At 32.1% G+C, this 12,500-nt stretch overlaps 1 protein-coding gene across 1 annotated transcript in view; it reads right to left on the bottom strand.

The window, feature by feature from the left end:
- LOC137642054 (uncharacterized) overlaps positions 1 to 12,500 on the bottom strand; it is a 21,002-nt gene that overhangs the window by 3,431 nt on the left and 5,071 nt on the right. Inside the window, exons 4-12 of the mRNA XM_068374619.1 lie at positions 11,335 to 11,404; positions 9,357 to 9,490; positions 8,897 to 8,965; positions 7,249 to 7,386; positions 6,289 to 6,352; positions 6,043 to 6,095; positions 4,322 to 4,444; positions 2,781 to 2,907; positions 1 to 92 (exon numbers count right to left, since the gene is read on the bottom strand). The exon at positions 1 to 92 is cut by the window's left edge and continues 190 nt beyond it. Of these exons, the coding sequence (XP_068230720.1) occupies positions 1 to 92; positions 2,781 to 2,907; positions 4,322 to 4,444; positions 6,043 to 6,095; positions 6,289 to 6,352; positions 7,249 to 7,386; positions 8,897 to 8,965; positions 9,357 to 9,490; positions 11,335 to 11,404 (870 nt within the window). The remainder of the gene's footprint in view (positions 93 to 2,780; positions 2,908 to 4,321; positions 4,445 to 6,042; positions 6,096 to 6,288; positions 6,353 to 7,248; positions 7,387 to 8,896; positions 8,966 to 9,356; positions 9,491 to 11,334; positions 11,405 to 12,500) is intronic.

The following is a 12,500-nucleotide window of genomic DNA, read 5'->3' as shown; positions in this document are numbered from 1 at the left end:
ATCGTCGTCGTCCGTCAAATCTTCGATGTATTCCAGAGCGGCTTTTTGAATGTCGGCGTTGATGAAGGGGAAGAAGAATTTCGTGATGTTATCTGGAATGAAATGAAAGACCGTTGGATTAGGAAGTTAGTCCAGAGGTAAGAGGGCTTTTCAGCAAATACATATCTTGTAACTTTAAAGTCGTGGGATTAGGAAGGTGATTCAGAGATAAGAGGTTAATGTTGTGGTGGCCGATGCGGTAACGTTCCTGACTGGTGAATACCAGGCTGAGGTTCGAGTTATGCTCAAACTCGTTAGTTTCTTTGGTCGTTGCAATCTCACCAGCCTTGTGAGGTAAGGATGGGGGGTTTGGGGGAGCCTATAGGTCTATCTGCTGAGTCATCAGCAGCCATCGCCTGGCCCTCCTTGGTCTTAGCTTGGGTGGAGAGGGAGCTTGGGCGCTGATCATATGTATATATGGTCAGTCTCTAGGGCATTGTCCTGCTTGATAGGGCATTGTTACTGTCTCTTGCCCCTGCCATTCATAAGCAACCTTTAAATCTTTAAGAATGTTTTATTAGCAATTATATATCTTTTGAATTTAAATAAGCCACAAATATCTCTTGATATCGTATTCGCTCTTCCTCGGTATTAAAGACTCAAGGAGTAATTAATTTTTTTTATAAGAGCTTCTGGCATACCAAGGATTCTAAAAAGTACCATACAATACATATCTTGTTAATTGAAATAAGCCACAAATACCTCTTAGATATCGAATTGTCTCTGCCTCGAGATAAAAGACCAAAGGAACAATTTCTTTTTCGATAAAAGCTTACGGTCGGCCAAGGATTTGAACTCTGACCAATCTGAAACTGAGGTGACAGGCGCGTGCTAGAATGATCGACTGTCACCTCAGTTTCGACTTAGTCAGGGTTCGAATCCTTGGCCAATCAGAAGCTTTTATCTAGTTGCCTGTCACTTCAGTTTCGACTTGGTCAGGGTTTGAATCCTTGGCCAACCAGAGTTCTTATCGAAAAAGGAATTATTCCTTGGATCTTTGATCCCGAGGCAAAGCAAATTTGATATTAAGAGGTATTTGTGGCTATTTAAATAAATGAAAATCCCAAGTGTTTGTGATAAATCATCATATCTTGTAAATGTAGAAATTGTTTTTGATAAAGCTATGGTCTTGAAACGCCAATAATTTCTCAATCAAGAAAAAATGAGGCGATTTTCTATTTACAGTTTTAGAAAAAGGCACTCTTCTTATTTTAGGGGTTTTTATAGGTAACTATTTTTTTTTTCATTCAGAGTTATTTTAGGGGCTTAGAAAGGGAACTGTATCTTATTCGAGTTTAAGGAAATGGGACTAATCATATTTTAGAGGCTAGGAAATGTGATTATTTTTTATTATAGGAAGCTGGAAAGGGACTATTTATATTTTAGGAGCTTGGAAAGACGATTTTTTTTCATGTTAATTGTTTGGATAGGTGTCCATTTTCCTTTTAGGAGTTTGTAAAGTTGATTAATATTATTTCATGAGCCTGGGAAGGTTTTTATTTCTTTTGGAGTTTGGAAAAAGACTTATTTCTATTTTAGGAGCTGAGATAAGGGAATATTTTTATCTTAAGAGCTTAGAAAGGGGACTATTATTATTCAAGGAGCTTAGAAAGGAAGCTTCTTTTATTCTAAATGTTTTTAAAGGGGACTATCTCTATATTAAGAGGTTGAAAAGGGAGCTATTTTAATCTTATAAAAAGGATTATCTAAAATTTCAATGCTTGAGATTGAGATTATTTTTGGGGTTCTTGGAAAAAGGGCTATTTCTAATTTAGGATCTTCGCAAAAAATACTATTCTAAGATTTTAAAAAATGCTTCATTTTGATTCTAGGTGTTTGTAAAAGGAATTGTTTTTTTTACTGATAAGTTTGGAAAAGAAACTATTCTTAATATAGATACTTTAAAATGACGGTTAGACCATACGAAATAGATTGAAGATTATGCAACCACATCTATGAGAATCGACTTGTTCAATTCGATGAAAAATTGCCTTCGTGTGTAGCTCTACAATATGAATACGCTTCAAAATTATACAAAAAATATTACCCACCCTGATGGTACGTAATTAATAATAGTTAAAAATAAATTGGCAACTTCCTGAGAGAAAAAAATAATTGGACGTACAGAGTGAAGCCTTTAAATTGTCAAATTGGTAATTTTATTCAAGCTGTCTGTGTTTATGTAATAATGGGAAAATTATGTTTGATCCGAACTTGTGAATATATTCTCGACTGTAAAACAAGCCCAAAGTAAAGGGACCTTATTCGTCCATCTTTTATCTAGAATTATATTGTCCTTACTGTTTCTATTTCTTCCATCAATTTAAAGGTTTAAAGGTTTAACGGCCACTCATGGATGGCAGAGGCAAGGGACAGTGGCATTCCCATATCAAGCCGGACGATGCCCTAGAGACTGAACATATGTACATTTGATCAGTGCCTAAGCCCCCTCTCCATCCAAGCTAGGACCAGGGTGGGCCGGGCAATGGCAGCTGATGACTCAGCAGGTAGACCTTTAAGCTCTCCCAAACCCGCCATCCTTATCTCACAAGGATGATGAGGATGAAGCGATCAAATAAACTAACGAGTTTGAGCGGGACTACCTAGTTTGGCAATCACCAGTGAGGGACATTACCACATCAGCCACCAAAATTCTGACAATTTACTGCCTTTACTCGATGGAATCACCATAGGAAAATCAATATAAAAGAAGATAATCCTTCAAGGACTTATGAACTTACTGTTGAATCCACAAATCTCTACGATTTTAGGGGCAAAACAGGATTCCCACTGGTGAACCTGGTTGTGGACGCTGCCTTCCAGGTTAGCGTCACATTCCTCCATTGCCCTTAAGACTTCCTCCCTACCCTGAAATGGTAAAAGTAAATATCAATATACAATAAGATAAAGAATGTTAGACATATGCATTCATACGGATAAATGTAAATATCAATATACAAAAAATAGGATAAAAAAGGTTGTGCCTATTTACTCATGGGGGAAGAAACTCCCATTTAAGAAAAGAATGAAAGAATATTAAAAGTAGTAAAATAAAAAAAAAATTACAAGTCAAAATGTCTGGTTATTGTACTATTGTTTTTAGTGTTAGTTAAGCGTCTCTGTTAGATTATTAACATACTTGATTTTAACTTTATGATTATGCAATTGTGTAGTTATGTTTTCGATCTGTTTTGATTCATTTACTTCTCTACCTGAATTTTCCCTTAGGTTCCTCTTTTAAACAATGTAAAGGCTATCGTCCCATTATCATCAATATTTATGAAATATATAGTCGAAATGATTTAAATTTGTATGGCAAAGTGCAATGCAGTAATATTCTAGTTTATTGCATTTTCAGTATATTCATATTATATATATATATATATATATATATATATATATATATATATATACATATATATACATTATATACATATATATATATATATATATATATATATATATATATTCAGTATATATGCATATATATATATATATATATATATATATATATATATATATATATTCAGTATATATGCATACATATATATTGTATATATATATATATATATATATATATATATATATGTATGTATGTATGTATGTATGTATATATATACATATATACTGTATATATATGTATACATACAGTATATATATATACATATATATATGTATATGTATGCATATATATACATATATATATGTATATATATATATACATATTTATATATAATATATATATATATATATATATATATATATATATATATATATATATATATATATATATATATAATATGAATATACTGAAAATGCAATAAACTAGAATATTACTGCATTGCACTTTGCCATACAAATTTAAAACATTTCAACTACATATTTCATAAATATTGATGATAATGGGACGATAGCCTTTACATTGTTTAAAAGAGGAACCTAAGGGAAACTATATACATATATATACATATTATGTGTGTATGCACGTTTGTGTGACTACGTGTTATTTCATACCTGGGTGTACACAATTTGTGTTTGTAACGAAAATACCTTATAAGTAATGTTAAGCTTAACAGCTTTTTTTTTTTTTTTTTTTTTTTTTTTTTTCTAACGGGGATTTTGAATGCACTTTATGTAATACTGGGAAAAAATCTATCAAAATCATCAAAGGTGAAAAGGAAATATAAATGATATAAAATTACTCCTTTTCTCATTTAGATGCAATATTCAAAATCGCATTGTATTTGTAGGTTAGTTGCAATGAGAAATACATTTCACTTACTTCGGGAACAAAGTCCCAGGTGAAGTTGGAGACAAAATCTCTGAGGAGGTCGCCACTGAATCCTGTTTCTGGTGAAATCCAGTTCATCTTTTCGGCCACGCAGATTTTAGATAAAATCATTGTCTAAAAAAAATGAATTAGAATTGAATGTAATTATCAATATTTTAGATATCCATTGCTATTCCAATTTATCTCGAAGAGCACACGGCCGTAATAGGGAAACGCAAGGAATCAAGAGAAAAAAAAGGAATAAGTAATACTGTAGAAATATCATTATTAATCTGAATGATTCTTGTTTTACCTTATAAGACGATACAATGCTCAAATTCTGTTCCTTCGGAAACAGGTGTCTCTTCTACCTTGACTGTTACCGTTTCTATTTTGCTACAACCTTGTTCCTTTTCCTAGGCAGGGACTTCTTACCTTAGGAACCATTTCTTTATCATTTAGCTCTTGATTCCATGCAAATTGTTTTATTTTCTCAATTAACCTGAACTAATGTCATATCGCTCTTGTCTTCATGGCATGTAGCAGTTCAAAATTGGTGTAATGCCTTCCTGCTGAGATAGATGATATTCTCTTTTCCTTGTTTGTAATATATATTTTTAACAATGCTATTTTCGTTACTCTTTTTACCGTTTATTTATTCATTTTTTTTTCTGGACTGGGCTGTTTACCTTATCAGGATCTTGTTTGCTATAATTGCAGCTTGGCTAATAAAAATATGACTAATGATGATATATATGGTCATTAATGTTAGGCCTCCTGTATGGACTCACATCTTGTGACAAAATAAGAGAGAGAGAGAGAGAGAGAGAGAGAGAGAGAGAGAGAGAGAGAGAGAGAGAGAGAGAGAGAGAGAGAGAATGGTACTTGAGCAATGTTCCCTTTAGGAATAAAGATTTGAGTGGGTATATAATGCAGTTTTTATTTAGAGAATGTTCGGTTATTACCACCACAAAAAATATTCCTTGCTTCATTTTTCACTAAGGATATTACTTCATATTGACACTTCAAATTACTCCTATTTTTGTTTCTAAATGGGTTGCTAAAAAGTTACTCAGAAATTAAAAAATATTCACTAAGATTTTCAGAAGCCAACTGTTCATTAGATGGCAGTAAACAGATCTTTCATAAAACCATATCTAAATTTCCCTTGAAACACCTGAGAACTATGAGCTATTTGCCAGTCTAATAGGAAAGGCCTCTGTTCACAAAGCTTTCCAGAGAACTTATTCCTTGCTGGTTATATAACCTCGTTGAGACTCGTGTCACTGAAGGTTAAAAGGCCGCTCATGAATAGCAGAGGCAAGGGACAGTGACAATGCTAGAGCTAGTTGGACATTGCCCTAAAGCGTCCATGCTCCTTCCTCACTAAAGCTGGGACCAGGGAGGGCCAGGAAATGGCTGCTGATGACTCAGCAGGTAACCTATAGGCTCCCTTAAAAGCCCCATGCTTAGCTCACAAGGATGGTGAGGTTACAGACACTACAAGAAACTATCAAGCTTAAGTACGACTTGAACCCCAGTCTGGCCGATCACCAGGGAGGGACGTTTCCAATAGAACATCACAACCCAATTTAGTCTTAAACCCGTTGTAAAAATAATTTATCTGAATTTTTTGCCATTACTCTTTAACCTGTCAGTGCATCTTCGATACTCCAGTTATCTTTTATTTGTATTATAGATTCCCATTCTTGATTAAGTATTTCTTTATTTACCTGTGCAAAACGTCCTTTGTTTGTGCTTGCCAGCACCGATAGCTGCTTTGTGCCTGGAAAACAGAAAGAAATTATTTTCACAAAATATGTTTCTTTGAATATGGAAGATTAGCAAATTGAAATTGATGTAATCTCACTTTAAATTGTTAGTAATTCATTTAATATCAAATTTGTCTGAAGTTTATTTTGATAGTTTCTAAACAATAGCTTGAATAAATGTCAATATGGAGGCTTTTATCTCATTACCGTCAGCTGCCTTCACTGCTTGCTCGGCCATACAAGCATCGATAAGCTCGTCAAGCATCAAATTCTGAAAAGGAAAATTTTTGAAATTTCGAATAATGGATTACTTACAGTCAGTAGTTAGAAAATATTTCGAATAATGAATTACTTGGAGCAAGCAGTTAAAAAAATATTTTGAATAATGGACTACTTACAGTCAGTAGTTAGAAAATACTTTGAATAATGGATTACTTACACTAAGTAGTAAGAAAATATTTCGAATAATGGACTACTTACAGACAGTAGTTAGAAAATATTTCGAATATTGGACTACTTACAGTCAGTAGTTAGAAATTATCTTGAATAATGGACTACTTACAGTCAGTAGTTAGAAAATATTTCGAATAATGAACTATTTACAATAAGTGATTAGAAAATATTTTGAATAAAGGACTACTTACAGTCAGTAGTTAGAAATTTTCTCGAATAATGGATAACTTACAGTAATTTGTTAGAAAATATTTCGAATAATGGATTACTTACAATAAGCAGTTAGAAAATATTTTGAATAATGAACTATTTACAGTAAGTAGTTAGAAAATATTTCGAATAATGGATAACTTACAGTCAGTAGCTAGAAAATATTTTGAATAATGGACAATTTACAGTCAGTAGTTAGAAAATATTTCGAATAAAGGACAACTTACAGTTAGTACTTAGACAATACTTTGAGTAAGGGATTACTTAAAATAAGTAGTTAAAAAATATTTCGAATAAAGGACTGCTTAGAGTAAATAGTTAGAAAATACTTCGAATAATGGACTACTTACTGTTAGTAGTTAGAAATGATTTTGAATAATGAACTACTTACATTAAGTAATTAGAAAATATTACGAACGATGGACTACTTAATAATTTAGAAAATTGAAAACTCAAATACTTCATCCTTTTCTACTTCAAACAAAGATTTAGATAAACATTTACATGATAGTCTGTGCTGACGTTGGCACAAGCCGGCGAGGCGTCTCTGCCTCTCTCCAAGTAAGAACGAAGGAGCTGTTGTTGTAATGTGCAGTGCTCCTGCACCAAACGACGTACGCAACCTCTCAGCAGAAGGAATTGCTATGAGGAAATATAGTAAAATATGCATTAGGATCATATTCAGGGTTTGAATCTTTAAGGTAATTACCTTAGCTTGAGGTAATTTTCATGGTTTCAAGGTAATTCTAAGGTAATTTCAATTGTACTACCTTAAAATTTAAGGAAATTGGAAAAAGTTTTAAGATAATCTAAGGTAAAAATCAGCAGCATTTAGGGTAGTGGCCACATGGCACATGCTCGAGTTTAAATCCTAATTATATTTCAGTTAAGGCAGTGACAGAATAATAAATTCTGTTAGTAAATGTCTGATATTTTATTTGAAAATGTTATTTAAGTTAATAATGTTTGTCTCAAGAGGGCTAGAGTAAATTGCTAATCAGGATTATGTTTCAGGAAAGGCAGTGACATAACCTGATATTTTATAACTAAATTTTTGATAATTCATTGGAAAATGTTAAGTCAATAATATTTAAGTTTCAGGAGGACGAGTTTAACTTACTAATCAGAATTATGTTTCAGAAAGATAGTGACATAATAGTAAATTCTATAGCTAAATGTTTGATACTTCATTAAAAAAATTCTTTTCAAGTCAATAATATTCACGTTTCAGGGGGACAAGTTCAACTTGCTAATCAGGATTGTATTTCAGGCAAGGCAGTGACAGAACAGTAAATTGTATAAGTAAATGTCTGATAATTTATTGAAATAAATTCTATTTAAGTCAATAATGTTTAAGTCTCAAGAGGACAAGTGTAACTTGCTAATCAGGATTATATTTCAGGCAAAACAGTGACAGAACAGTAAATTCTATAGGTAAATGTATGATAATTTATTGGAAAATGTTATTTAAGTTAATAATGTTTAAGTCTCAAGTGGACGAGTGTAACTTGCTAATCATGATTATATTTCAGGCAAGGCATTGAGGGAACAGTAAATTCTATAACTAGATGTTTGACATTTTATTAAAAAAAAGGCTATTTAAGTCAATAATTTACAAGCCATTGGATTTATTTGTAGTCCTCTCTCTAACAGCTTACTTAATTCTACTTCATTGAAAAATGCTATTTAAGTACATAATATTCACTTATAAGGAGGACAAGAGTAACTTGCTAACTAGTACTGGCATCTTATTGGATTGTCACACCATATCAGGGCCATTATAATCTAATTTTCATCCTATTTCTTAACTTTATCTTGTTGGGAAATTCTATTTAAGTCAATAATATTCGATATCAAGCCCATTATATTTAATGTTAATTCTCTCTCACACCCTACTTAACTTTATCTTATTGGGAACTGCTATATGAGTCAATAATATTTAGTATCAAGCCTATTATATTTACTTTTCATTCTCTCTCTCACACCTTATTCAATGTGATCTTATTTGAAAATGTTATTTAAGTCAATAATATTCAAGTTTCCGGAGGGCAAGGGTTACTCACTAACTGGTAGTTTCTTATTGGATTGCATTACCATTTTAGGACCAATAAATTTATTCTTAATTATCTCTCTTTAAGTTTACTTCACTTACCTCCGTTGCATTTACTCCGGTACTATTGGTTACGCAGATGTTAATTATCGTTTGCATCTTCATCAGAGCCTGCAATTTAAAAAAAATAAACATTTGGAATACATCATGTGGAATGATCTTCCTGATCAGGTAGATGTATCGGTGGAACTTCAAATGTTCAAACTTGCGGCAAATGATTTTATGTTGAACAGGCTGACACAAGTCTCGTTTTATAGTTTATACATGAAAAACTTATTTTAATTTTGATATTGTTCTTAATATATTTTTATTTTAATTGTTCTTGCTGGAGCCCTTAGGCTTTAGCCTCCAGCTTTTTCAACTAGGGTTGTAGGTTACATAATAACAACAACAACAACAACAACAACAACAACAATAATAATAATAATAATAATAATAATAATAATAATAATAATAATAATAATGTAAACGTATAAAGGCAATAGGGAAACTCCAGACTCACAGAGACATCAGACGAATCCATCTTAAGACTGTTTTGGAGAACCTTTCCAGAATCAAGTGACCCATCAACGGCTTCCAAGCCCAGTCGGTCCACCATGCAGCGTGCGAAGAATTCGTGTCTCCTGGTTTTCACCTCTGATTTATAACAAATATATTGATTGAAAAGCTGATGCCTTGAATGGTAATGATTTATGCGAGTTTTAGGAGAGTCATACCTCCAATCGTTAGTTTTAATATCTACTATGTGGAAGCAAAATCAATATGATATAAATAAAGTGCCAATACGTTATGAATAACGTTAATTCAAAAACTTTATAATTTCCTTTTGTCCTTCAAGAACATCGGGAGTGAAGCATAATTTCCAGTCTGAGGCAGCAAGAGCCCGTGCTTGGTCAGAATTGCCAGGCAATCTACAACAACAAAAACAACAACAACAACAGCAACAACAACAACATGAGGCAACATTCTTTGTCCTACTGCACTAGTACATATACTGGGCAAATTTTCTATGTTTGAAAATTAACATTTGAAGATTATCCGTTAAATAGCACAAAATAATTTATCAATCCAAATTTCCAATATTCATATTACCACAATCTCCAAAATAGAAGAAAAACTGATACAAAAAGGAATTAATTCATGAATATAGATATATTTTGCAATGTTCTTCATCGAAAAAGGAATAGGAAGATCAAAGAGGTTACATTAAGAAGAATAATATAAATTTAATGTTTTGTTGATTATCGTTTCAGATATACACTGGCTTTTTAGATTTTTACAGAATCAGTTGTTTTATAGATATTATAAGGAACAACATGCCTCTTGAACTTTCACAATGTTATTAATAATCCTAGCCAAAAAAATCACTTGAAAAGAATTCCAGGTGAGTATAAAATGATTTTACTTTATGAATATAAATTCCAAAAATAAGAAGAAAATGGAAATAGCTACTAACTCACAACACCAGTTTAAGTTTTTGTGATATGACCAACAACTCAAAATTAAATACAGACTTTTATAAAGACACTCGTCCACAAAATCATGAGACATGCAACAGCTGTTGCAATTTGATAGAAAACAGTTATAATTAATCTTATAAATGGCGAAGATGTAGCCCTCACACAGCCAGCCGTAGGAGGGGTCCATTACTTCGTCAGGAGAATAAAAACTAATGATAGCTTTCTCGTTTCGCTTTATATCATAAAAGCTTTCAATCATGAAGGTTATTTATTTTCTGGGTAGGTTGATTATAACAATAATATCTGCAAAAGTCTAAGCTTGCAGCAAATGGTCATATGTTGAACAGGCTGCCAGAAGACTCTTTATGGTTTATATGTGAAAGATGTATTTTCATCTTGTTGCTATTCTTAAGATATTTAATTTTATTTGTTCATTACTTCTCCTGTAGTTTATTCAGTTTCTTATTTCCTTCCTGTACGATGCTATTTTCCCCTTGGGGTTATACAAAGCATCCTGCTTTTCCAACTAGGGTTGTTGCTTAGCTAGTATTAATAATAATAGGCCAGGATCGATAGTAAGTGGGTAATAGATATGTGTATATACGTAATTCTAGGTCTGAGTTTTTCAATGTGCTAACTATTCATGGTGTAATAAATTACTGTTCAGTTCTAATCTTGATCAGTGGCTACTTTCCACTTGGTAAAGGAAGAAGACTCTACCTATGGTAAACAACTCTTCCATGAGAAGAACATCCCAAAATCAAACCATTGTTCTCTAGTCTTGGGTAGTGCCAAAGCATCTGTACCATGGTCTTCCACTGTCTTGCGGTAGAGTTGTCTTGCTTGAGGGAATACTCAAAAACACTATTCTATCTGTTTCCTCATATCCTCTCCTCACCAGGCTATTTTCCTTATTTGAGTCCTTGGGCCTATAGCTCTCTACTTTTCCAACTAGTGTTGTAGCCTAGCTGGTAGTAATAATTAAAATAATAATGATAGCAGTCTTGTTATTTAACTTACCTTCCAAGTCTTTATGTTTCAGCAGGTCGATCTTGTCTCCCTTGAAGAAACTCAGCATGTAGTCGTGAGCCTGAAATATATGAAAATATTACGGTGATATACCTAAATAATAATTTGCTAGCTTATAAATATATCATATACAAAGCTTCATAATATTAGCTCAATTTTTATAATAATGGGACTGAACTGTAGATTTTTTACTTTTATATGAATTAAAGATATATTTCTTCAAAAATTATAGAAACAGTCCCTTGTAGGATGTTTTTATAACGGCCGTGGTCTGTTTTTTGTTTTGTTTTAGTTTTAGAATACATATTAATATATTCAGACAAGCTATCCATATAATAAAATGCCCCCCTGCACAGAAATATACAAACTTCACTTCCTTATTCAGATGAAATTCTTTGGAATTAGGATTTTGTGGTCACAGTTCTTAGAACAAGGTTAAACTGTATATCAAAGATCACCTGAGGAGATATGAGACTGAATTTCCAATAATTCATTGGAATTATATAAAATCTACCGTATAAAATGAGGATAATAAGTTACCGGGAAGTCATTTCACCACTTGAATAAAATATAAATTTTATAACATCTAAATAGAAAAAAGAATCTCATATTTACAAAATTCTTAATTATTACAGATTCTCTCCTTCTGTGTTTAATTAGGGATACGATTAATCGAGAAAATAGCAACCAAAAGCCCAGACTTTTCAAATATAAGATTCTATATGAGAGCAATTCAAATTTGTTGTAATATATACACAGAACATACTCAGTATTCAACTTTCTTCACGTTCTTGATATCTCATTGAAATAGAAAAATAATAGTATATACATTAGTGTTTATCTCTAATGATAAGAATTCAAATTTCAAAATTCAGAATTTCAAAAATAGAAAAATGTTAAAAATCAATAAGCAATATCTTTGTTTGCCATAGACTTTCTTCATGTTCTCAATATCTCATTAAAATAGGAAAAAAAATAGTATAAACATTTGAGTTTATCCCTAATGATACGAATTCAAATTTAAACATTCAGAATCCAGAATTTCAAAGATTTAAAAAAATGTTAGAAGGCAAGGAACACTGTCTTTGTTTGCCATAGACCAGTGTTTTAGAATAAATAAAAATTTACGTTGCGTCCACAAACATTTCAAGGCAGAC

The sequence above is a fragment of the Palaemon carinicauda genome, chromosome 1 (assembly GCF_036898095.1).
Source record: "Palaemon carinicauda isolate YSFRI2023 chromosome 1, ASM3689809v2, whole genome shotgun sequence".
NCBI lineage: Eukaryota > Metazoa > Arthropoda > Malacostraca > Decapoda > Palaemonidae > Palaemon > Palaemon carinicauda.
Note: the sequence above shows the minus strand (reverse complement) of the source record. Positions and strands in the feature narration are given on the sequence as shown.